At 48.7% G+C, this 24,263-nt stretch overlaps 1 protein-coding gene across 2 annotated transcripts in view; it reads left to right on the forward strand.

Annotated features, from left to right (window-relative positions):
* GRIK4 (glutamate ionotropic receptor kainate type subunit 4) overlaps positions 1 to 24,263 on the forward strand; it is a 498,615-nt gene that overhangs the window by 357,566 nt on the left and 116,786 nt on the right. For both annotated transcript variants that reach the window (XM_086338321.1, XM_086338322.1), the window contains one exon: positions 19,568 to 19,729. In XM_086338321.1, coding sequence (XP_086194447.1) covers positions 19,568 to 19,729 — 162 coding nt within the window. The remainder of the gene's footprint in view (positions 1 to 19,567; positions 19,730 to 24,263) is intronic.

The raw sequence follows: 24,263 nt of genomic DNA on the forward strand, positions 1-24,263 counted from the left end.
TTTCATAGCCCACACGGTAACCACTTGGTCTGGAACACTCTTCCTCCATTCTGTGCCGGACAGATTTGAAATTAAGGGTGTGCAAGTTGCTGAGGCTGAAACTCCAGTACTTTGGCCATCTCATGCAAAGAGTTGACTCATTGGAAAAGACTCTGATGCTGGGAGGAATTGGGGGCAGGAGTAGAAGGGGACGACAGAAGATGAGATGGCTGGATGGCATCACTGACTCAATGCTCGTGAGTTTGGGTGAACTCCGGGAGTTGGTGATAGACAGGGAGGCCTGGCGTGCTGCGATTCATGGGGTCACAAAGAGTCAGACACAACTGAGCAACTGAACTGAACTGAAGTTCAGCAAGGATGGTTTTGTTCAGGATCCAAAACATGGAGTATCAGGGGGTTCTTTTTTTTTTGCCACACTATGCAGCATGCAAGATCTTAATTCCCCAACTAGGGATCAAACCCACACCCCTGTAGTAGCAGGGTGAAGCCTTAACCACGGGACTGCCAGGGAAGTCCCCTATCAGGGAGTTCTGGTAAGTGAGGGTGGTGTTGAAACCTGTGGCCCCTGATTGACACCAATACTGACCATAGAAGTGAGAAGGGGCAAAAGAGTGCAAGGACTGTGCTGAGTGACCTGTCACCTGGGGCTGCTTCCTCTCCTGGCCACACCTTGCCTGGTTCAGCCTTGGTCAAGCAGCCTCTTCCAGCCAATGCCTGGCACTCCTGAGCCAGAACCCAAAGGTCTCTGAAACAAAACCTCCGCTTTGGGTTTCCAAGATCATTATGAAATTATCTAGTCCCGTCCACCATCCCTATGACTTGGCACACAAGGTTGGTGAGCCTCATGACTGTCATGACACAGAGGGTGGAAACATGGCTTAATGGAGGCAGCTGGGGACTCGGATCAGAGAGGACCTGAGCTGGAACCTGGGTCCTGCCATGCATGAGATGTATACATGGCCTGTTACTTAACCTACTGGAATCTCAGTTTTCCCTTCTGTAAAATGGGGATGATAATTCATACACCATCATTTTGTGAGGAACATGGAACATTTCTAATCCTGTCAATATTATTTACTAGGCTGCTAGTAAACATTATTTCCGTTTCTTCCCTCTTTCCCACTTCCCTGTTGAGTATTTCCATACTTAGGCCTCAGCATCCTGGTTTACTGTGTCTTAACTTTTGAAAACTCCAAAGCTGCTATCAGAAGCATTTCAAAATTGGTCTGTCATCTAATTGAAGTTACAACTACAGTTCCCAGGGTGCGTGAGCCTCTTCCATGTCTTAGAGTCTTTTACTGAAAGCACACACCACACGTACCCACACACACACACACACAGCTAGCCAACAACTACAATCCATCAGTTGGACAACTTTCCAGCGCCAGAGCAATTGATTCTAAAGTGTAGTTTATTGTAAAATTATTAAGACTATCCACATATTTCACCTTTATTGAGCCTTTTAGGAGAACCACTCTGCATAATACAGTATACTTTGGTGAATAAATATGTTTTTAGCACAACTAGGAAAGAGTAATGGAGTGAAAGTTCCCCATGTGTCTGACTGAGCTTCCAAGGTACCGCCCCCACCAAATGCAAACTCAGAGAGGGGGCAGGTCTGGCAGTGACAAATGTCCCCTGGGCGTACATGGGTCCAACAGCGTCTTGACGAGAAGCTTTTATTCCAGAATTGTGCTCTCTGGCTGCCAACCCTCCTGTGTCTATTCTCTGAACTGGGCCACAGCTAGAGGGGGTGTGTTCAGGGGAAGTGGCGGGGAGAATTGGAAAAAGATTCAGGAGGCCATGACTGAAAATTATTCTCTGCATTTGCATCTGGGGAAACCGGCTGACAGCTGGAAGTCCCTTGGTCCAAGTTATGGCATTATAAAATGATTAGCTGGTCATGATTAAGCGACTTACCTATGGAAAATGCTGAAGTCAACTCCACGGATTCAGCAAACATTTATTTCGTGTCTGCTGTGTGCTGGGAATGCAAGCTGCAGTAGAATGTGGCTTAAAGAGGCAAGAAGTGGAAGCCCAGAGGAAGAGTGTTGAGTGCTTTTTTGGGACCTTGTAGAGAGGTTTACAGATGTGGTTTGCTTTGAATCATTTATTGAGGGAAGGTTATAAAGGAGCGGGATTCCCTGGTGATTCAGATGTTAAAGAATCTGCCTGCAACGCAGGAGACCCGAGTTCAATTCCTGGATAGGGAAGATCCCCTAGAGAAGGGAATGGCTACCCACTCCAATATTCTTGCCTGGAGAATTCCACAGACAGAGGGGCTTGGAGGGCTATAGTCCATGGGGTCGCACTTTCACTAGAAAGGTGAATGGGATGATGGCATGTGGTCAGAAGTAAGCATGGTAGGCCTGACAAAGAAAAAGCAGGGTGCCTGCTATAGTCGGAGAGAGGACCTGTGATGCAGAGAGGGGAACCAGAGTTGGCAGAGGAAAGTTCCTGTTAGATGACATTCCGTCTGCCCTGCAAAGTTGCTGGACTTTTTGGCATTAGAAGTTGGCATAGAGGCTTCCCTGGTGGTCCAGTGGCTAAGACTCCACACTCCTAATGCAGGGGGCCCAGGTTTGATCCCTAGCCAGGAAACTATTAATATATCACATATGCCACAACTAGAGAGTTCGCATGCCACAGCACCACAACTAAAGACCCAGTGCAATCAAATAAATAAATAAATTTTAAAAAAGAAGTTGGCCCTGGTAGTTCCAAGGGCTGGTCTTGGCTCTCCCACTAACTGACCATGTGTGATCTTGGAGAAGTCCTCTCTACCCTGGGGATAAACTGAAGGATCTCCAAAGACCTTTCAGCTCTTAAATTCTGTTGACTTCATGGATTGGGTGAATTTATAGTAAATTAATGGGTTCTCTGGGCATGTGAAGCTTCTGGCTTTCCTCTTCATGGCTTCTAGTGTCCTGGTCTGGTTAGCTTGTCCCTCCACTGCCTTCTGTGCCCCTAGCTCCCCCCACCTCCACCACAGAGGGCAGCACCCCTGGCTCGTGAGGGTCTGGTCCTCTCACCTGCTCTTGCCCAGAAGGCGCTATCCTGCGTCCCACATCCAGGCTACCTCCTCAGAGCCCTGATGGATGAAGGGCCTCGAAATCCAGTTCAGGCCGATATGTGAAGGGCTGATGACAGCACAGAATCTGGGGGGACCTTTGAGAGCATCTCACTGAATCTCATCATTTTACAGTTGAGGGGACATAGCTGGAGTGGGACAGTGACTTGCTCAGCTCTCACAGTGAGTCAGGAGTGGCGGGCAGAAGTCTCCTGACCATGCATTGGCTGGTCAGCATTAATTGAGCTTGTCAGGAATGCAACCATGAATACAGTCCATTCTCTGAGACGGTCAGGGTGGAGTGGGAGACAAACCCCAACAGAGGATTGAAAGCCAGAGGGTTAAAATAATGAAGCTATCCACAGAGCCTGACAATCTCATGAAGACTTCCTGGCGGAGGCCACACCCAGTGGGCCCTAAAGAAGCACTACTTCGTCAGGTGGAGAAGGACAGGGGATGGATGTTCTAAACGCACAGTTTAATGCCTTAGACATTCCCTTTTTAACCAAAGCCTCTACCAAGGAAGTGGATCCTATGGGAAATTGTGGATTTGGTGAGGAAGGTATTTTGAGGTGAGGAGGAACTTTCAGAGCCTTCACCTCCCTCCACACAGGCAGCCAAATGCCACCTTCCATGTCCTGTGAAAGGCAGATAAAAAAGAAAGGTGGGAGTCACAAGTGAATCAGCATGCGTCCTAAGTCGCTTCAGTCGTGTCCGACTCTTTGCGACCCTATGGACTATAGCCCTCCACGCTCCTCTGTCTATGGGATTTTCCAGGCAAGAATACTGGAGTGGGGTGCCATTCATAAATGCCTGAGACACCGCACATTCACTTGGGTGGCTGTCAACTATTCTCCCCTTCAAGGTGATGGGCACTGCAGGCCTAAAGAGAGAACCCCAGCTAGGGACTGGACTGGGGACCAGGAGCCCAGCATCTAGGCCTCACAATGAAATCTGGGGTATTACAGGTGACCCTGAAGTTGCCAGATACACTTGATTCCTAACGGCGTGGGGTGGTGGGTATGAGAGCAGAATGAGGATTGCCAGGAAAATCAATCAAAACTGAGGGAGCATTCAGCGGGGGTGTGGAAACCCTGGTGGAGGCGAAGAAACCCTGCCCAGTGTCAGAGGAACCAATTATCACTCAGCCCCTTTGCTCGTGTTTGACAAATAGTGTGACGGTGAACATTGGTCCCATGGGGCTCCTGGCACCAAGTTGGAGATATTTGCGTATCATCCATTTAATAGAATTGAAGCTCATTCCTTGCATCTTCCTTGACACACACACACACACACTCCCACATCCATGCCTGTGTGTGTTGCTGGCGGGGTGCACCAGACTGTGCTTGTGAAATAAATCAAATTGAAATAAGAACTAGACTCTGGGGACTACACTGGCTTCATATCTCTAGAAATATAATGGAAATGCCCCCCTCTGATTGCCCAGGCCTTTTGCTTAATAGAGCTTTGGGAAAGGGGAGACCTGCCTTGACCTGAGTCACCAATAGTCCCATTAATTCATTGAAAGATGCCTCAGCCTTCCCTCTGTCCACTGATCCAGCAATTCCCAATAATCCACTATCAAGAGTCTGACCATAAACACCTACCCATTTTCACTAGCTGATATTGTAACAATCATTGCTCCCATGGTACCAGCAAAGTACCAGACACCATGCTAAGTACTTTATGCTCACGATCTTAAATCCTCAAAATGCCACTATGATGTAGGGGCTCCAGTTCCACCAAACAGGGAAGCGAGGCTCAGAGATATTTGTAAACTTTAACTGAGGTCATTCACTCCACAAGTGGTCCAGCTGAGAATTTGCCCTTGACCTCCCTGCCTATCTCAGGTCTTTAACAAATTGCTTTTTATTGCTTTTCCATGCTGTATGAGTTTTCTGTTGCTGTGAAACCGATTACTACAAAGCCAGCAGCTTAAACCTCACAGTGACTGGCTCACAGCTCTGGAGGTCCACACCACAAGGCTGGGCTCTCCACTCAGGTTGAAATTAAGGTGCTGGCTGGACATGCTCTCATCCAGAGCTCAGGGACCTCTTCCAGGCTCATCCTGTTGTCAGCAGAATTTACATCCTGTGGTTGATTACAGGACTGGAATCTCTGTTTTCTTCCGAGCTCTTGGCTAGGGACTGCTCTCAGCATCCAAAGGTCACTGTCCAGTGCCTTGCTCCTTGTTCTCTGGCAACGCCTCTCATTGTCTATCCTTTTATCAGGTGATGGGGGAGGCAGAAGGGAGCAAATGAAACTCTAGTCCTTGCCCTTGAGCCTCCTTCCCCTCCATCTCATCTTGTCCATGACCCACTCTGTGATCTCTCCTTCTCGTCCACAGACAGTCTGCCTCTATCCAGGGCTTCTCATAACTTTGAATCTCTTGACTTCCTCTTCTGCAATGAGCCAGAGAAAACTGTTTTTAAAAAGTTATCGTGCCTGGAGAATCACCCTCTTTTAAAGTCAACTGTGCCATATAGCAGGGCCTCCCAGGCGGCTCAGTCAGTGGTAAAGAATCAGCCTGCCAATGCAGAAGCTGCAGGAGAAGCTGGGTCAGGAAGATCCCCGGGAGGAGGAAATGGCAACCCACTCCAGTATTCTTGTCTGGGAAATCCCATGGACAGAGGAGCCTGGCAGGGGATCTCAAAGAGTCAGATGCGACTGAGCATGTACTTGCCGTATCGCATAGCCTAATCACGGAAGTAAAATTCATCACAGTCACTCACATTCCTAGCGATTGTGTATATGTGGGGCATGGTATCTTTAGAATCCTGCTACCCCATGAACTAATTGTGCAAATTAGTTTATTTTATTTGCTCCTTCCCCTCCGCTCCCCGCTCCACCCCCCATTGCCTGGTAAAAGGATAGACAAGGAGAGACGTTGTCAGGAAACCAGGAGCAAGGCACTGGAGACCTTGGGACAGCAAATGGTACATCCCCTGATAGACGGTGGGCCAGGTTCCCTCCGCTGACCCACTGTGGGTCTGTAGGGGGCATACACATTGACTCCCGATGATGCTCTATAAGCAAGCCCCTGAGAGAAGACAGAACCAGAGCAAAGGGGAAACTGAGGCCCCTGGGACAGCTGAAGTTGCCTCATAGTCTCCTGGCCCTGGGGAATTTGGGCCGCACTGAGAAGAGTGCTTGGGATGCAATGAATGTTTGGAAAGCATAAAGAGACTGAGAAGAAAATACATTACGGCAAATCTTATTATTATTATTATTACATTATAAGTGCAATTGTATTACAAGCACCATTAGGAGGAGCAAGTGCTGTTATTATTAAGCAGTCCAGCTCCTCTCTCTCCAGCATCAGGCTTCCCTTAATATCAAAGGCATCAGCCACTCAATTAATCACCATCTGAGGCTTTCCCCACCCCCGGCCCTGTGTTTGTAGTGCTGACAGCTCCCATTCACAGCCCAGTAGTAAGTGTGACACCTGCCTGTCCAGCTGAAGCCTCCAGCCATCACCTGCATGGTGGACGCCTCTCCTGTGAGTTTCAAAGCTGGATTTTTATCTTGGCCAAGAATTAAAATCTTCCTAACATCACTCTTGATGATACCTCTCTTTTGCTTAAAACCCTGCAGGAGCTTCCTATCTGTTACCCCAGGATAAAGTCCGAGGCATCTTATTCCTTTTTTTAAAATTTATTTTTAAAATCTTGGCTGCCCTGGGTCCTTATTGCAGCGCATGGACTTTCTATAATTGTGTCATGTGGGCTTAGTTGTCCCATGGCGTGTGGGATCCTAGTTCCCCAACCAGGGATTGAACCTGCGTCCTCTACGTTGGAAGGCGGATTCTCAACTGCTGCACCACCAGGGAAGTCCCCAGAGCAGCCTCTTTGGAATGGACTTCTGACTCTAGCTGTGCCTTTCCCTCCTGCCCAGCACCCCAGCCAGATGGGGTGGCTTGCAATGCCCTGCATTGAGCCAGTGCCTTGCTCCTCCGCAGCTCTGTGCATCCCACCACGTCTCTGTCTTAGAAGCTCCTTCTGCACCTCCTTGCCTGCTGACTCCTGCTCGCCTTTCAGGCCTCAGCTTGCAGTGAGCTTTCAGCTTGGGAAAATCAACAGTCATTTTTATGGCCATGCCGCCTCTCTCTGTGCCCCTGGCACTTGAGCTCAGCACTCTTTGGGACTTGCCTCCACTTGCCCCTAAGGATAAGTACCTTGACAGAGATAGGTTTGCATACTGGTATGTTCCTGGTACCCAAAATGATGTGTGTCCTAGAGAAGAGGCTCCTGGGTTGTTTTGTTTTGTTTAAAATGAGTCAAAATGGCCAAGATCTGAAAAATCACCTGTTGTGTCCATTTCCCTCCTGAGTGTCCAGTGGCTTGGATCCTGGTCTGCTGCTGCTGCTGCTGCTAAGTCGCTTCAGTCATGTCCGACTCTGTGCGACCCCATAGATGGCAGCCCACCAGGCTCCCCCATCCCTGGGATTCTCCAAGCAAGAACGCTGGAGTGGGTTGCCATTTCCTTCTCCAATGCATGAAAGTGAAAAGTCAAAGTGAAGTTGCTCAGTCATGTCCGACTCTTAGGGACCCCATGGACTGCAGCCTACCAGGCTCCTCCGCCCATGGGATTTTCCAGGCAAGAGTACTGGAGTGGGGTGCCATTGCCTTCTCCAGGATCCTGGTCTAGCCTTAGTCATATACTTGCTGAGTGATCTCAAGGGTGTCATAGACAGCAAGATGCCCTAGCCCTGTGGGAGGTCCTGCTGCAGAGGTGGGGGAGGAGGCTGCAGAGGTGGGGGAGGAGGCTGAGGCTGCTGAGTGACAGTCTCACTCATCTTCCCCAACAACTCCTAGTATGCCTGCTAAGATCGGGGAGGGAGGGCGTTGTGTCCCTACAAGCCTAAGGCTAATTAATGAGTTGGGAGGGAGGGGGAGCACGGTGCAAACAGAAGGCCTGATCGGTGGACCCTGAGTGCAGGGGACTTCAGAGGTGAGGCATCAGTGCCTGATAGAGGAAGCAGGCCTGCAGAAAAGCCATGGCACCCCTCATCCCAAGGGGAGAACACGAAGCCGCCACCATTTTGTCAGTTTGATCCATTGAGCTCTCAACATCACAGTTAGTAACCACTTACTTAGTTCCCAGAGGCACAGAACATTTCTAAAGCTAAGATGAAGACAGAGCTGCTGGGGTGGAGGTGGAAGGGTTCTCCCCTCCCTGGCCTCTGCCTTCCTTCTTCCTGGGAGCAGATGACTGAAGTCTTTGTAAAGGTGTTTCCACCCTGATGCGTGTTTGCAGATGATCATGAATTCATATAAAGAATGTTTGAGCACTTGCTAAGCACCGGCACAGAGTAAGGTGCAGGGACCAGAGCACTGGACAAGACAGAATACAGTCTGCTTTTGAAGTCCTGTTTGTAGACTCATGCTGGGAAAGAAAAGCAGAGAAGGGACAAGGTTCCTGGGAGGAAGGGCTGTGCATGCTCAGGTCATGGGGATACATGAAGAGGAGACGTGCAGGGAGAAGGATCCAGGAAAGCTGGGAGCAGGGAAGTTTAGAATCAAATCTCCCATTAAATGGAATTCACTGACAGGTGTGAATTAGCCTCCCAGCTGCTACTTTCTTCAAAGACCTATTACACAAAAAGCAATCACCTAGAATGCAGAGAGCACAGGCTGTGATGCAAATAAATAGACAGACAGGTACCTGGAGGGAGGGAGAAGATGTGAGGGTACCCAGGAGATTCTGGACTTCTGGTGGCTTCAGTGCTTTCTTGAGAAAGGCTAAGAGGCCACTGTTTTTTCCTTTTCAATTTTTATTTATTTATTTGGCTGAACCAGGTTTTAGTTGTGGCACGTGGGATCTTCAATCTCTGTTGCAGCATGCAAACCCTTAGTTGCGGCATGTGGGATCTAGTTCCCTGGCCAGGGTTCAAACCTGGGTTCCCTACAGTGACAGCAGAGTGTTAGTCACTGGACAACGAGAGAAGCCCCTGAGAGGCCACTTAAAAGACAAAGGCTTGGGTCCTGGCCTCCCCCATACTTGGGTCCCAAGGGAAAATGAATAGCTGTAGTCATAAGGAAAGAGCCTCAAAAGTTAAAGGACCAAGCTGCCCATCCAGTAAGATAAGAAACAGCCTGACAGGTGCTCCCTTCCTAAATTCATTCAGTCAACAACCTTGACTTCTTTCTATATGCTTTCCCCCGGGTGGATGCTGCTACTGTAAATACATTGTCTCCAATAGCACCCAATCCTTGGGAAGTTGCTTTGAACAAACTCATGACAGCTTCCCAGATGGTACTAGAGGTAAAGAATCTGCCTGCAATGCAGGAGATGCAAGAGACGAGAGCTTGATCCTTGGGAAGGATCCCTGGAGGATCCTCGGGAAGCTCCCCTGGAGGAGAGCATGGCAACCCACTCCAGTATTCTTGCCTGGAGAAACCCATGGACAGAGGAGCCTGGTGGGCTAGAGTCTGAATGAATGAATGAGTGACTGAGCAGTGATGGGATAAAAAGCTCTAAGTGATGATGAGCATACCTGTGAGGACAGTGGCCAGTTCCTGGATGATGGAGGAAGTCAAGGTGAAGAATGAACAGAGGGGTAGACAGGAATCATAGCGTGAAAAGACACATATGTCCAGCTAAGGAGTTTGTTTTTGTCCTGAGTGTAGTAAGGAGCACTGGGAGGTGGGGACAGATTCATGATCAAATGAATTGTTGAGAAAGAGCTCTTGAGCAATAGCATGAAGGAGGAAGCTGGAGAAAGGCAAAACTGGAGGAGGGGAAGCCAATTCATTCAAAGTCCAAGAACAAGCTTGTGAAGATCTGAATTGAGGCAGAAGCAGTTGGGATGGCGAGCAGGGGACAGATTCAAGAAATGTTAAAGAGGTACAGCGTTTCCAGTGACAACCTAGTGCATGCAAACATGGATGAGATGGGAGCGTGAGAAGGGGAGAAGTGGAGAATGAGCTCCAGATCCTAGCCTGAATGATGGGTGGGTGATGGTGATGTTCACAACTAGGTAACCAAGGGAGGGGATTAGATTGGGGTGGAACAATAAGAAGTACAAGTTTAGGAGTGATATTGTCAAGGATATCTTCTATTATTCCAGCTTCGTAATAATGGCTTAAGAAATCGGAAGCTTTTGGTGTTCTCAGTACTCCTGGGAAAGTTGTCAGTCATGAACAACCTCAGTGGAGGGCTTGTGCATTTGAGTTTATGCTGTATCCTTCACTGGTGGCTCAGATGGTAAAGGATCTGCCTGCAGTGTGGGAGACCCTGGGTCAGGAAGATCCCCTGGAGAAGGGACTGGCAACCCACTCCAGTATTCTTGCCTGGAGAATTCCTTGAACAGAGGAGCCTGGTGAGCTACAGACCATGGGGTTGCAAAGAGTCAGACACCACTGAGGAACTAACACCAGTACTACTATTGACTTAACCTTCTGCTGAGCCCCAGGAGGGAGGAATGGGATTATAAGTGCGGATCTTGAATGCCAAGTACCTGGACCTTAATCCCAGTCTGTCTTTTGAGCAAGACACTTAACTCCTAGGCACTTCAGTGTCTCCTTCCATCAGATGGGTATGTGAATAAAACCCACTCTCTCCACACCAAGTGTGCTGGTGAGGACCAGAAGAGGTACAGGAAAGTGCCTTATGAGTTTTGCAGAGTTGTGCCAATGGAAGCAGTTGATGTTATGGTCCTCAATGACAAAGTAATGTTTAATAAATGACTTCTGATTTGGGTGATAGGAGGTTGCTGGTCTCCTCTCCCAGGAAGTTAGGGGCGGGGCCTGAGCATGAAGCAGAGATCAGAGGTTGAGTCTTGGGTGAAAGCAACGGAGGAACAAGGGACTGCTTAAAACACCACTGTGTGAGTATGAACCAGTTCTGGAGCAAAGGGTCTGCAAAGAAGGACAATTAAAGCCCAACTGGGTCTGGGTAGTGGGATCCAAAGAGAGTGCAGAGGCTGTAGAGGCATCATCAGGGTGGCACTTTTAAAAGTTGCCTGTGGCCCTGGCAGGAAGGGAGATGTTGAATTCTCAGGCCTCCATGCAAGATCAGAGAGATCTTCCATCTTCCTCCATGACAAATCTGTAGGGAAGACAGAAGGCTCCCTCCCCACCCTGTCTTCCTCATTGCTTGTTAATGATGCCTGAAAGTGCACACAAAATGCCTTCCTTGAGCTAGTGTATTGTTATACTAACAATACTAATAATTTCAAGAAGTTCTTTTCATATTTCTGATCTATATAGTGCTTTCCTATATATCACTGTTATCTCTTTTAAGTCTCACAGCCAACACTGTGAAGTGTGATTTTCCTTATTTTGTAACAGAGTCCTGTCTAATGAAAAGAGACTAAAATAAAGAGATTGAAAAATTAAAAAGCAGAGATTGGTTTTTGGAATTTGGGACTCCAGTGAAGCTCCAGTGAAGAAAATCTGGGACAAAATACCAGCAGACAGTGTCTGATTTAACATGTTGTGACTCCACATCCATACCCACTCTCTCCAGCACAGTTATTGTCCGCATCATTTAATGAAACCAAAGAACCAGCTTATGGTTTCACTAAGTTTCACTGGGCTAGAGATATAGCAATGAGCAAGACCACCCACAGGCCAGCAGGAAAGCTTTTGCGGCTCAGATGATGGTGATCAGGGATGACCAAGGCTCCTAAACCAGTGCTGGCTGAAGTCAGCCAAGTGCATGAAGCTGATTTTAACTGCCTACTTCTCTATGCATGTTAGCCATTCATGTCTTCAGTCACAATGCTTTTCTTTCTTTTATAAAAAAAACTTTTCATTTTGTATGGGGTTATAGCCAATTAACAGTGTTGTGATAGTTTTTGGGTGAACAGGGAAGTGACTCAGCCATACATACACATGTATCCATTCTCCCCCGAACTCCCCTCCCATCCAGGCTGCCATATAACACTGAGCAGAGTTCCCTGTGCTAGACAGTAGGTCCTTGTTGGTTATCCGATTATACTGCATTTATTTCTAATTCCTCCCCACCTGAAACCTGGTATTGTCTCGTATTCCTTCCTGGGATTCTTTGTGCTGAACAGACATGGCATGGGGCAAACCTCAGCTCTCGCATGTTCTCAAAATCAGTTTTAGTTGCTCAGTCTGGAGCCCACACCAATCCCCAGGACCCTTTGTAATTAAAATGTTTCTCAGGCAGAGATTTAGTTGATGTTGGATAATCTCTTTACTCTCTTGGACGATGAGTGTTCATTTTGTAACTGCAAATCTTAGACCAGAAGTCATTGCTCTTAAAGTCGAGTTGTATATTCTGAAGTGAATTTTAATTCAATTTTGCCAGCTCTTGTACAGCACAGTCAGCATGAACTCGTAGTACCCTTGACCCTCGATGCCTGGCTCACAGGGATGAATAAGGGGTACAAACATATAAACCACTGGGTCTGGGTCTGTTTACAGCTGTGTGACCTTGGAAAACCACTCATTCCTCTGGGTCTCTGCTTCTTCAGCTATAAAATGACACTGATAACTCCCCTGTGGTAGGGCTGCTATAAGAATGGATTGAGATCCTGCACAGGCAGTGCTTAGTTCTGCCAGGCACACAGTTGGTGGTCAATAAATTGTCACAGCTATTATTATTATAATTATTGCTTTGTTAGGATTATTTATGGTTGGAAGGTCTGGAACTGCAACTCAAGCCTTCTGTCTCCACACAAATAGCCACACCAAGCAATTAACACCTTATGGTGACTGACTTAGCCAAACTTTTCTTATTTGGCAAGTAGCTAAGGATAGCTTTTTGCAGGGTGAGGAGGGGAGGGAAGAAGGGAGGAGAAACCCCCAGGCCAGACAGTTCACTTTGTCCAGACCTAAGTGGAGTGTGGGGACCAGGAGGAGGGAGGAGAAGGGACAGCGTGGAGGATGGACTGCACTAGCCATGGATTATCCCTGTAAGGTGGATGCTCTGATCTGCATTTTACAGGTGAGCAAGGCTACTCAGCTGCTCAAGATCACCTAACCAGTATGTGGCAAAACAGGATTCGAACACAGACTGTCTTATTTCAAAACCTTTTTATTATATCCTGCTGTCGCCTGATGGGATCGCCACATGGCACGACTCCAGGGGGCGCCATGCACGAATGGCAGCTGGGGCTTGTGCTGTGTCGTGGCTGAGTCTCCCAAGGTCCAAGGGGTAGGTTACTTAATAGACAACGGAGAGATGAGGAAGGCCTGACCTGGCAGGATTGAAAAGGAAGGGGTAGAGATACAGGACACAGATTGACTAGATATAGAATTGAAAGAAGAGGGGGCGGAGGCTGTCTTTGAAGTGTCTAGCTTAGGTGGCCCTGGCAATGGTCAGGCCGCTAGGGGCTCAGAAACTGGGAGAAGAAACCAAGGAAAAGGGGCTCGTGGGCAGAGAGTATGAAATGCCCTTCCCCCACTTCCCCATTTCACCTGCATCCAGGCCCAGACAGTGAAAGGTTAGGAGATGGACTTGACTCCAGGACATGGTCTGGACCTGTGTTTTGATTTCCTGTTTTTCTTCTTAAAGTCAAGTACAGAGACTGAGTCCAGATCATGAAAAACCCTTGTGCTTTTAACCTTAGTCGGCTGACCTTGTCCCTCACCCCTCCACCCTGCTGCCCACACTCAGCTTGCCCTAGCTCCTGGCCTGGTGGATGAGCAGGCTGTAGGGCCATGGAGTGGTCCTTGCAACTGACTGGAGTGGAAGGCTGTAGGCAAACCAGGACATTGGAAGTGTCACAGCTGCTGGACAAAGGGGGCCATTCAGCTGATCCACAGCACTCTTGTGACGCTCCATCCTTTATGCACGAGGCCTTCCTCCCAGGCCTGTTGTAAACACCCTTCAATTTCAGGTAACCCTCTCCAGTATTCATTTGTGGTCATGACCTGACCTTCAATTGCAGCTATTCAGACCCCTGAAAATCACTGTATACAGAAGGATACACATGCACACACAATCCCATATGCTTACACATACACAAATGTGTGCACATCTATAACTTTTTAAATAAGAAAGCCCAGTGATAAGAAAACAAGCTGTTAGGAATTTGCTTTTCAAAATATAATAATGTAACTTGCAGAGGACCATCGAGGGATGGTCACCATCCTGCTCATGTTCTTATACCTTCTGTAGGAGTAAGACTGAGCAGAGTCAGGCATAGTGAGGACCCCAGGACTTTGAAGCATCTTCCATCCACAGCCTCAAGCAACATTCACCAAACAGCTTCCAGGTATTAAGCACTATGCTGGGTGCAGTGGAGGTTTCAGAAATGAGGCAGGGAACTTCCCTGGCCGTCCAGTGGTTAAGACCCTGCACTCTCAATGAAGGGGGCACAGGTTTGATCCTTGGTCAGGGAATTAAGACCCTGAAATCCTTGGGTGAAGCCAGTTTTTTTTTTTTTTTTTAATGGGGACTTCCCTGGTGGCACAGTGGATAAGAATCTGCCTGCCAATGAAGGGGGCATGGGTTCAATCCCTGGTCGGGGAAGATCCCACATGCTGCAGAGCAACTAAGCCCGTGTGCCACAACTATTGAGCCCAAATTCTTGAGCCCCAGCCTGCAAACAGTAACTACTAAGCCCGAATGCCACAACTACTGGAGCCCACGCACCCTAGAGCCTGTGCTCTGCAACAAGAGAAGCCATTGCAATGAGAAGCCTGCACATTGCAACTGCAGAGTAGCTCCCACTCGCCACAGCTAGAGAAAAGTCCAAGAGCGGTGAAGACTCAGCACAGCCAAAAATAAACAAATAATAAATGGGTCAGGTACATCCCTGCTCTTAGGAACACACAGGCCTTGGGAGGAAGAGGCCATGGACGTGAAAATATATTGGCACTGCCAGTGCTGTCACAAAACCACGTGCTGTTGGAGTAATTGAAGACTTGGTCTTGGCCTCTGTGCCAGCACTTGGCCTTACCAGGTGGCCATGGGCTCTGTTCTTCACCCTGGTTCCTCTGGTCTCGTGACGGTGATGGAATCTACTCACATTGGGAGCAGAGACCTTAAGATTTCCCTCCCCAGCACATTTATAAGAGAACCAAGGTTCCCATGAGAACCAGATCTACCCCAGGGCTCCTAACACTTTGTCATTTCAGTTAAGGTCACAGCCAGCCTGGGAACACACCTGGAGAGCACAGGACACCTGGATGAGGCCAGGGTGCATTCTTGGCTAGAGCTCTCGGTGGAAAGCAGGAGCCAGAGGGTCTATGCTCCCCTCTCATCCTGAAATTGGTTGATCTTGTATAATACCCCCTCAGCCAAATGATTCCCTCCCTATGACTTGATTTGATTTGGGGGTTATGATTCATGTCTCCCTAAATATGTTTAGAATTGTTGTTCAGTTGTTGCTAAGTCATGTTCTACTCTTTGTGACCCCATGGACTGTAGCATGCCAGGCTTTCCTGTCCTTCACTATCAAATGCTCAAACTCATGTCCATTGAATCAGTGATGCCATCCAACCATCTCATCCTCTGTCACCCCCTTCTCCTCCTCCCTTAATCTTGCCCAGCATCAGGATCTTTTCCAGTGTGTCAGCTCTTTGCATCAGGTGGCCAAAAAACTGGAGCTTCAGCATCAGTCCTTCCAATGAATATTCAGGGGTGATTTCCTTTAGGATTGACTGGTTGGATCTCCTTGCCGTCCAAGGGACTCTCAAGAGTCTTCTCCAGCACCACAGTTTGAAAGCATCAATTCTTTAGCACTCAGCCTGCTTGATGGTCCAACTCTCACATCTGTGCATGATTATGTAGCATGTTTAAAACAGCATTTCCCACTGCACAGTCTATAGAACACTCCTGCGAGACATCCATAGGTTTGGTGGGGAAAGTGTTCCATGGTTAGAGCTTAGAAAGTCCCAGGTTAAACAAAATTAAGCTGCTTACGGTAGGACTTCTTTAACCCTTTCATGTGCTAGTGTGCGTTGTCAATCTTGAACATGTGTTTAGAATATGCCAGGTTTGCTCCCCTTATTTGAACATGGAAGCTTGTTTTATTGAAACTTCTGTACACACTTCCCAGAAAAGCTAGTGTCCTAAGAAACACACTTTGGGAAATACTAGAACTTAGAAGATTTTCTTTGTATACAAACTGGCAGTGGGCAGCTGTTTCCCATTTTCACTTAGACACCAAGCTTCAGCAGCAGCAGAAGACTGTAAGTTTAGACAGAAAGAAGCATTTCTTAACAGTGAAGATGCTTAGAGAATAGAAGCCTGAAGTGTCCTGGGAAATTACAATAGAAGAACACTCCACCCCTTTCTTGTCCTTTCACAAGCTCTCCCATAGGTCGTTATAAATAGGATGGATTATCAAGGAAGCTCCTGGATCTTTTTATCTTAAGGGGGCCTTTGAAAATAGGATATAATTGGAGGATGAGAAGGTAGTTATTAAAAGGCAGGAAGACAGGTTGTCTGACTTTGGGATGGGCTGTCTCTAAGTGTCTGTAATTAATTCATTCATTCTTACTCAGCTCGGGCCAGGCATTTCAAGGAAACACCTTTTGAACTCAGGTTTCCAAGACGAGTGGAACTAAAGAAGTAGGAAGCTAGAAGCTTCCCACAATCTTGTGGTAGTATGTTCGTAGCCGTCGCATGTTGAACATGTCTTATGTGCCAGAGATGATACGCCTGGTGCATGCCTATTATTTGTTCCTTGAACAACCTCTGAGGTTGCTGTCATTGTTGTTGCCACTTTAAATGAGGATCTGAAGCCCAGATCATACATGGCAGTATAGTGCAGCCCCTGGATTTGAACCCAAAGTGCTTACCATGTGTCCCCCTACTGCCACTGTGAGTCTAGACATCAAGGTGTCAAAGTGAAAGTGAAAGTTGCTCACTTATATCCAACTCTTTGCGACCCCATGGACTATACAGTCCATGGAATTCTCCAGGCCAGAATACTGGAGTTGGGTAGCCTTTCCCTTCTCCAGGGGATCTTCCCAACCCAGGGATCGAACCCAGGTCTCCCACATTGCAGGCGGATTCTATACCAGCTGAGCCACAAGGGAAGCCTAAGAATACTGGAATAGGTAGCCTATCCCTTCTCCAGGGGATCTTCCTGACCCAGGAATCGAACCAAGGTCTCCTGCATTGCAGGTAGATTCTTTACCAACTGAGCTATCAGGGCTTCCTTGAAATGGGCCTTCTTCCACCCTGCTGTGCATGTGAGGATAGGGTGGGGTAGGGGGTGGGGTGGTGGTGACGAGCTGCCCACATTGACACAGAAGCCGAGGGAGAGGGGACATCTCCAGCTCCCCCTACACCAACCACAGCTGGGGAGGCCCCTCGGTTGCCTGACAGCAGCCTGGCTCTGCACCCCACCACCCCGTCCTTGCCAGATGCTCTCTCCTCGTTAGCCATCTGCACCCTCGTGTCTGCTGATAGCCCATAGTGCACGGGCAGCTGCCCTGTTAGAGACGGGAGACATATCAGCTTATGAATCAATACATTCTCTGACACGTCCGGGTTCCCCTGACAGGGATGTGGCAGGATCCAAAAGACACTTAATCCTTATCCCACTCCATGCTGTCAGCCTTTGGTGGCTCCAAAGGCATCTTTGTAACTTTAGTCTGCAAGCTGCAGCTAATGAGGCTGGACTCCGGGCACAGCGCAGGCCCATGGCCCGAGGGCTTGGCCATGGCCATGGATGTGAGTGAGTGAGTTTGCCAGGGATGTGACAGGGGCCTGGAGGAACTAAGTCTTAAGACATGGAGGCCGCCTGAAGAAGAGCCGTGTTTCTGCTCGGCTACAAAGCAAGCCCACGGCACCTGCCATCTGTCATGTCAGACGGAGTGGCTGATGGGTTAGTCCTGGGGTCTAACGACCATGTGCCCAGAGGGTGCAGAGCTGTGTGTGAGGCATGTGGAATAAATGTGTGATGAATGTGAATTCAATGCACAAGGATGACCTGACCTGCATGTGAAGGCATTATTTCAGGAGCAGGGATTGGTGAGCTGAATAGCCCACACTCTCCTGCCTGGTTTCCCTGTATAGGACCAGGGGGACTTTGGGGGTCCAGGGCTCTGACCTCAGCCCTGCCTGAGATAGGGGTGCTTCTCCCTGTGACACTAACTGGCCTCCTTGAGACTCATGCCTGCAGTTTTTAGCTGAGTGAAACCATGGCTCCAGCCACATGATGGGTGAGGACCACACATCCTGGGAGCATTCCCTTGAGTATCTACATGCCACTGCCCGACATGGGGTTTCCCTAACTGCCTCATCTCAGGGAGCAACCCCCATTCTAACCCCATAGATATCTGACAGTGCCTGGGTGCTAAGTCGCTTCAGTTGTGTCCGACTCTATGACCTCATGGACTGTAGCCCACCAGGCTCCTCTGTTCTTAGAATTCTCCAGGCAAGAATACTGAAGTGGGTTGCCATACCCTTCTCCAGGGGATCTTTCTGACCCAGGGATCGAAACTGTGTCTCCCTGTGGCTCCTGCATTGCAGGCAAATTCTTTACTGCTGAGCCACCAGGGAAGCCCTATCTGACAGTATACGTATTTATTTGTTTGCTTACAGTCTGTCTCGTCCCTTAACCTGCAAGGTCCTGAACATCAGGAAATGTGTTTCTTGTTCATATATATTCCGTGTCTAGAACACCCTCTGGGCCCGTGTCTGGCACATAATTAGCACTTCAATATTTGTGAAATGAATAAAAAATAATAATAATAAAATGAAGGCACAGCCCTACCTGCAGATGTTCAGGTGGAGATTCTTAGAAATACAACATGATCTTCTTACTCCTTGGCTGACTGAGCCTTCAGGTCCCATCACTATTAGGATAAAGCGTAAGCTCCCCGACCCAGGAACCAAGCCCTGTGCTCCGGCCCCTGCTGACATCTCCCACTCCATCTCGCACGGTCACCCCACCCTCATGTATCCTGGTTCTGACCCAGTGACTCTCAAACTTTGATGTGCATATGACCTTGGACCCTGCTAAAAATACTGGGTCCTGGGCCTCAGCTTCTGAGATATGGATTCAGTTGGTGTTAGGTGGGATGCAGGCATCATCACTTTTTTTTAAAAAAGATACCCAGGTGAGTCTATGGCAGGCGTTCTGTGGACGTGCTTTGAAGAGCGATGCTCCTGTGAAAGTATCCCGCAGGCGCCCACACACTGTCTCACCTCCAGGTCTTTGTATCCATGGTGAATCCTGTCTGGCATAGCCTTGGTCCACTCACATTTTCCACCCAGAAAATGCTGAGCATCCTTCAAGACAGCTCATGGGTCACACCTTCTGCACACACCATCCTGCCTCTACCAACTCATTCGTGTTTTTCTTTCTTTCTCCAGCCAGAGCATTGTACACATGCCTTTCGTAGAGATCATTCTGCTCATTTCTCCTTTCTCCCTCCCTGCACCCTTACCCTGTGAGCTATTTGAGGAAGAACTCTCTGCCACCCCCGGACCCTGATGCCCAGCAGAGCACCTGGCAACGCTGTCCATCTGGCTAGGCTGCACTCCCTAGCTATGAGCCTGCAGAGCCCACCCACCCTGCCCTCCCTGACCCTGCTCTGCCCTGCCTGCTGCATCTTTCAGGAGTTCTCGCTCCAGCGGATGGACAGTCTCGTGGACGATCGAGTCAACATTCTGGGCTTTTCCATCTTCAACCAGTCCCACGCTTTCTTCCAAGAGTTTGCACAGAGCCTCAACCAGTCCTGGCAGGAGAACTGTGACCACGTGCCCTTCACGGGGCCCGCAGTAAGTGCCCACCAGGCCCCTCCCTGGTGCCCCTTTGCTGCCAGCACCCCCTCTGTGAGCCAGCCCCTCCCCCCAAATACAGCCCATCCTGGACTCCAGCCTTCCCCAGGCCCAGCTCAAAAGTAGATCATACAAGTGCTGGAAAGTGCTTACAAGGGACACTTTGGGGGAGAAGTCAGCAGGTTGGGAGCATGTGGAGGCCCCAGACTGTCATTTAGTGATGTCTGTGGCCAGACTCCTGTTGACGCTGTTGCTAAGACCCACTGAGTTTCGGATCCAAGAATCTTACATTGGAAGGGCTTTAGCTGATCTGTTCCTTCATCTCTCAGATAGATTGAAGCCCAGGCATGGAGATGAGGGAAGGGGATGTGGGGATCTTGTTCAGGGGCAAACACCAAGCCTTTTCCAAGTGAAACTAGATTCTGATACTCCTGGTCCTGTGCCGTGGACCACTGCCGCCAGAGCAGCTCATCCAGAGAGGCTTCCTTTGTGCTTTTACCTGCGTTTTTCCTCCCTGCACTTCATTCCCTGTGTGTGTGTGATGGAGGCAGAGATTTCCCTGGCTGTTCTCCACTGGGTCCAATGTCCTTACTCTCTGGGGCCTATCAGGGATCTCTGCTCATGTTCATTTATTACAAGGCACGTTCTCTGGAAGTGGGCTTGTATGGCTTTCTAGATCTGTCCTAGCCAGGTTAGAGTTAAGCCTCCCAAAGCCCCATGAGGTTGTTCATGTGATGCTCACATAACTTTCCAAAGGTCAGAACTCTTGCAAAGCTCAAGGAGCTTTGATCAGGGAACCAACTGAGAGGAGGCATGAGAACTTGAGCTAGAAGGTTCTCAGGGTTACCAAGCGCATTCTAGCAGGGTGTTTTAGGCCTGAAAGAGGGAAGGTGCCATAGGAAGGATTTGCTGGGGCGAAACACCTGGAGGAAGGGAGTCCTCACCCCCAGTTGCTTAAGGCGCAGTGACAAGTCCTCAGGCATAGGGTCATAGGTGGGACCTTGCTCACCCCTCCTGGGAGGAGTGCAGCCCTGTGCCCCTGGTCTTGTCCGTGGGTCTTGCACTCATCACTCCAGTGTTGTAATGAGGTGCTCATTACACCTCACAGAGGCTGTAGCACAGCCTCTTCAGAGGCTCATAGCACATTATCAGGAAGTGAAGTAAAGTAAAGTGAAAGCCACTTAGTTGTGTCTGACTCTTTGCGACCCCATGGACTGTAGCCCACCAGGCTCCTATGTCCATGGGATTTCCCAGGCAAGAATACTGGAGTGGGTTGCCATTCCCTTCTCCAGGGGATCTTCCCAACCCAGGAATCAAGCCCAGGTCTCCCACATTGCAGGTGGATTCTTTACCAGCTAAGCCACAAGGGAAGCCCAAGAATACTAGAGTGGGTAGCCTATTCCTTCTCTAGTGGATCTTCCCAACTCAGGAATCGAACAGGAGTTTCCTGCATTGCAGGTGGATTATTTACCAACTGAGCTAAGAGGAGGCAAAACCTGCCCCCTCCTCTCCAACCCAAACCAGTCCACATTTGGCATCTGGCCTAATGACATTAAAGGTCCTGGTGCCACGTTGCCAGTGTCCCTCTGAGGGTTTCAACCCTGCCATTTGTGTGCACATTGACCACAGACAGGCAGACAGGTGGCCCTGGGCACCTGGCTCATGCCCACCTGACACCCCGGCCAGGCAGCACCACTAACAGGGCTATGGGACCAGCTTGGGCTGTGCTCACATGTGCTGACAAGAGGCACGGGACCTGGATTCAAATCCTGGCTCTGCTGTTTTCTCGCTGTGTGATCTTAGGTAGCTATGTAACCCTCCTGGGCCTCAGATTCTTTTTCTGTCATTTTGCAGAATTAGGTTTGACCATCTTAGAGGATTATTGTGAAGATAAAATGCGATATGATTCCATCCTCAATTTTATTGCATAATGTAAAGAGTACAGATATGCATTGAATTAATTTATTTAACATTCCATCTGCTGGATACTTTGAGCCACACATTCCCTGGTGGCTCAGACAGTAAAGAATCTGCCCACAATGCAGGAGACCCAGGTTCAATCCCTGGGTTGGGAAGATACCCTGGGAGGATCTACCCACAGAAGGGAATGACTACCCACTCCGGTATTCTTGCCTGGAGAATTCCATGGACAGAGAAGCCTGGAGGGATACAGTCTGTGGGGGTCGCAAAGAGTAGGACACGATTGAGTGACTAACACTTCACCACTTCTTCCACTACATGCACTGAATGAACTTATTTAACATTTTATCTGGCAGATATTTCAAGAAGCATTAGTAAGTATATCAGGTAGCTTTTGCAACACCAGCTTTGTAACAACCAGCACCCAGATCTCACCAGCTTACAAAATAAACATTTATGGAGCTCGTGCATCTGAGGGTCAACCAGGGATCAGCTCATCTAAGCTGGCTCAGCAGGGCAGCTCTTTTGATCTGGCTGAGCTCATTCAATGCCTAGGAGTCGGCTGATCAGGCTGGGGCTCCACATAGCTCCCATCCTTCTAGCCCAGCAGGCTGGCCTGGCATGTCCTCTCATGGTGGTGGCAGGAGGGTGGCAAAGCAAGTGGAAATGCACAAGACCTCTGAGTCCTAGGCTCCCAGGATGAGCACACTGTGACTTCCACCTCATTTTGTTGGCCAAAGAAAGCCACACTCACGGACTCAGAGTCAGGGAGTGAGAACAGAGAACAGATAGAATGCTGAACCACTGATGCTTGAAATATTCCCACCTGGACCTCTTCCTCTTCGAGGCACCTAACAGCAGACAAGAGCAGTCATGCTGCCCTATTGAACAAATGAGAAAACTGAGGTGCAAGAGTGCCGGGGGCCTTGCGGAGGCCCTCCAGAGGACGGGGCCACGGCGAAGCCTCGGCTCTAGCTTACAGAACCTTCCAGCCACGGTGTCTGAAGGGAAGGCGATGTAGGAACTCCTCACCTTGACGAATGTGAAGCTCATCTTTCCCAAGGCTTCTCGCTCTAGCACCTACCTTTTGAAAAGCGGTGCCTCTTCTTGTCTCTTTGGAGGCGGAAATTCCCAGCACAAACAGCCTAGCTCCTTCATCTGCCGGGAGCTGGAAGGCGAGAAAGAATCAGTTCCAGGAACACACAGCCCGGTTTGTCTCCCCACTTTAGCTTCCTAAAGAGATGCTCCATCTGGGAGGGGCCGCTCTCCTCCTCTCTCTTTCCTCCACGGTCCTCTCCTCCTCCGTCAGTTCTGTTCTCTTTTTCCTTCTCATCTCCTCCCCCCTCACTCTGCCCTTTCCACTTTCCTCTGTCACTATAACCTCCTCCCCTTCTTGCTCTTTCTGTTCTTCTTTCTCTCCTGCACTCCACATTTTCTTTGCATTTTCTTCTCTCTTACTTCTTTTTCTCCCAACTGGAGTGTGTCTCCCTCTCTTCCTCATCTTCCCTGTTGGGCCCATGATGTTCCAGGTGGAGCTTGTTGGAATGGGGGCCCAGTTCCAAGGGCACAGAGAGGGAATGGCTGTACAGAAGGGTGACCACCAAAAAAAAAAAAAGCGCTCAGTGCTGCCCCCACCAGGCCGTGCCTGCCTGGCGGCTGCCAGCAAACCACAACCATGCTTCCCGCCTGAGCAGAAGACAATCTTGAACAAAGACACGTCCCTGCTAATTTCATATGCCACTCCCATTCATCACGCAGCAAAGAACAAAAATCGTAGAAAATCATTAAAATTACAGATGGCTAGATTAAGTAATTAGAATTTGGGCTAAAACAGCTGTTTGTAATTAAGTGTTTATTTCATTGAATAAAACCCAGATTGTAAGAACTATTCCATGAAATTTTAATGATTCCTGTCCTGGAATTGTGCTGGGGATCAGAGTTTAAGCGACAGAAGTTCAGAGACAAACGGACACCCAAGAGGACTCTGGGAATCCATTGGTCTGAGGGTGTTGGGGAATATAAGGGTTACAGTGGTGTGTTTAAAAGATACTCTTATTTTTATTCCAGTGGATGAAGAAATTCAGCTGCTATTCCTTGAGTCAGATTGATTCATCTTAATTTATACAGTCTTTCATTCCCCTAAACAATTTACAAACAGCTTCAAAGAAGATAGCAATGAAGAAACAAATGAAAATATAAAAACAAGAGAATCGTGGGTGTTTGCCAAGGAACATTTTGAGCCAAGAAAGAGGAGAGGATTTTAAATGAGAATTGAGTCATTTGGGGGGGTTAATATTTAGAAGAGACAGGACAGGAGAAGCAGAGACAGGACCTAGAGACATGCCCACATAGATGGGGAACAGAAGCCACAGAAAGACAGCAAGGGCTCCGAAAGGGAAACAGGATGGAAGATGGAAGGAGCAGGGATGGTGGGCTTTGCAGACCCAGGAGCAGAAACATGGATGGAGCGCTAGTTAGGTACCAGGACTTTCCCCACCTGCAGTGCCAAATGCTTTCCAGAGCTAAATCAGTAAATAATAGTAGAGGGAGAAAGAAATTGGGAGATCCAAAAGATGCTTCAGAATGGAGACCTGCAGTGGGATGGAAAAGCTGA

The sequence above is a fragment of the Bos grunniens genome, chromosome 15 (assembly GCF_055505025.1).
Source record: "Bos grunniens cultivar Pamir isolate PY7600 chromosome 15, Bosgru_T2T1.0, whole genome shotgun sequence".
In the NCBI taxonomy this organism is placed as follows: domain Eukaryota; kingdom Metazoa; phylum Chordata; class Mammalia; order Artiodactyla; family Bovidae; genus Bos; species Bos grunniens.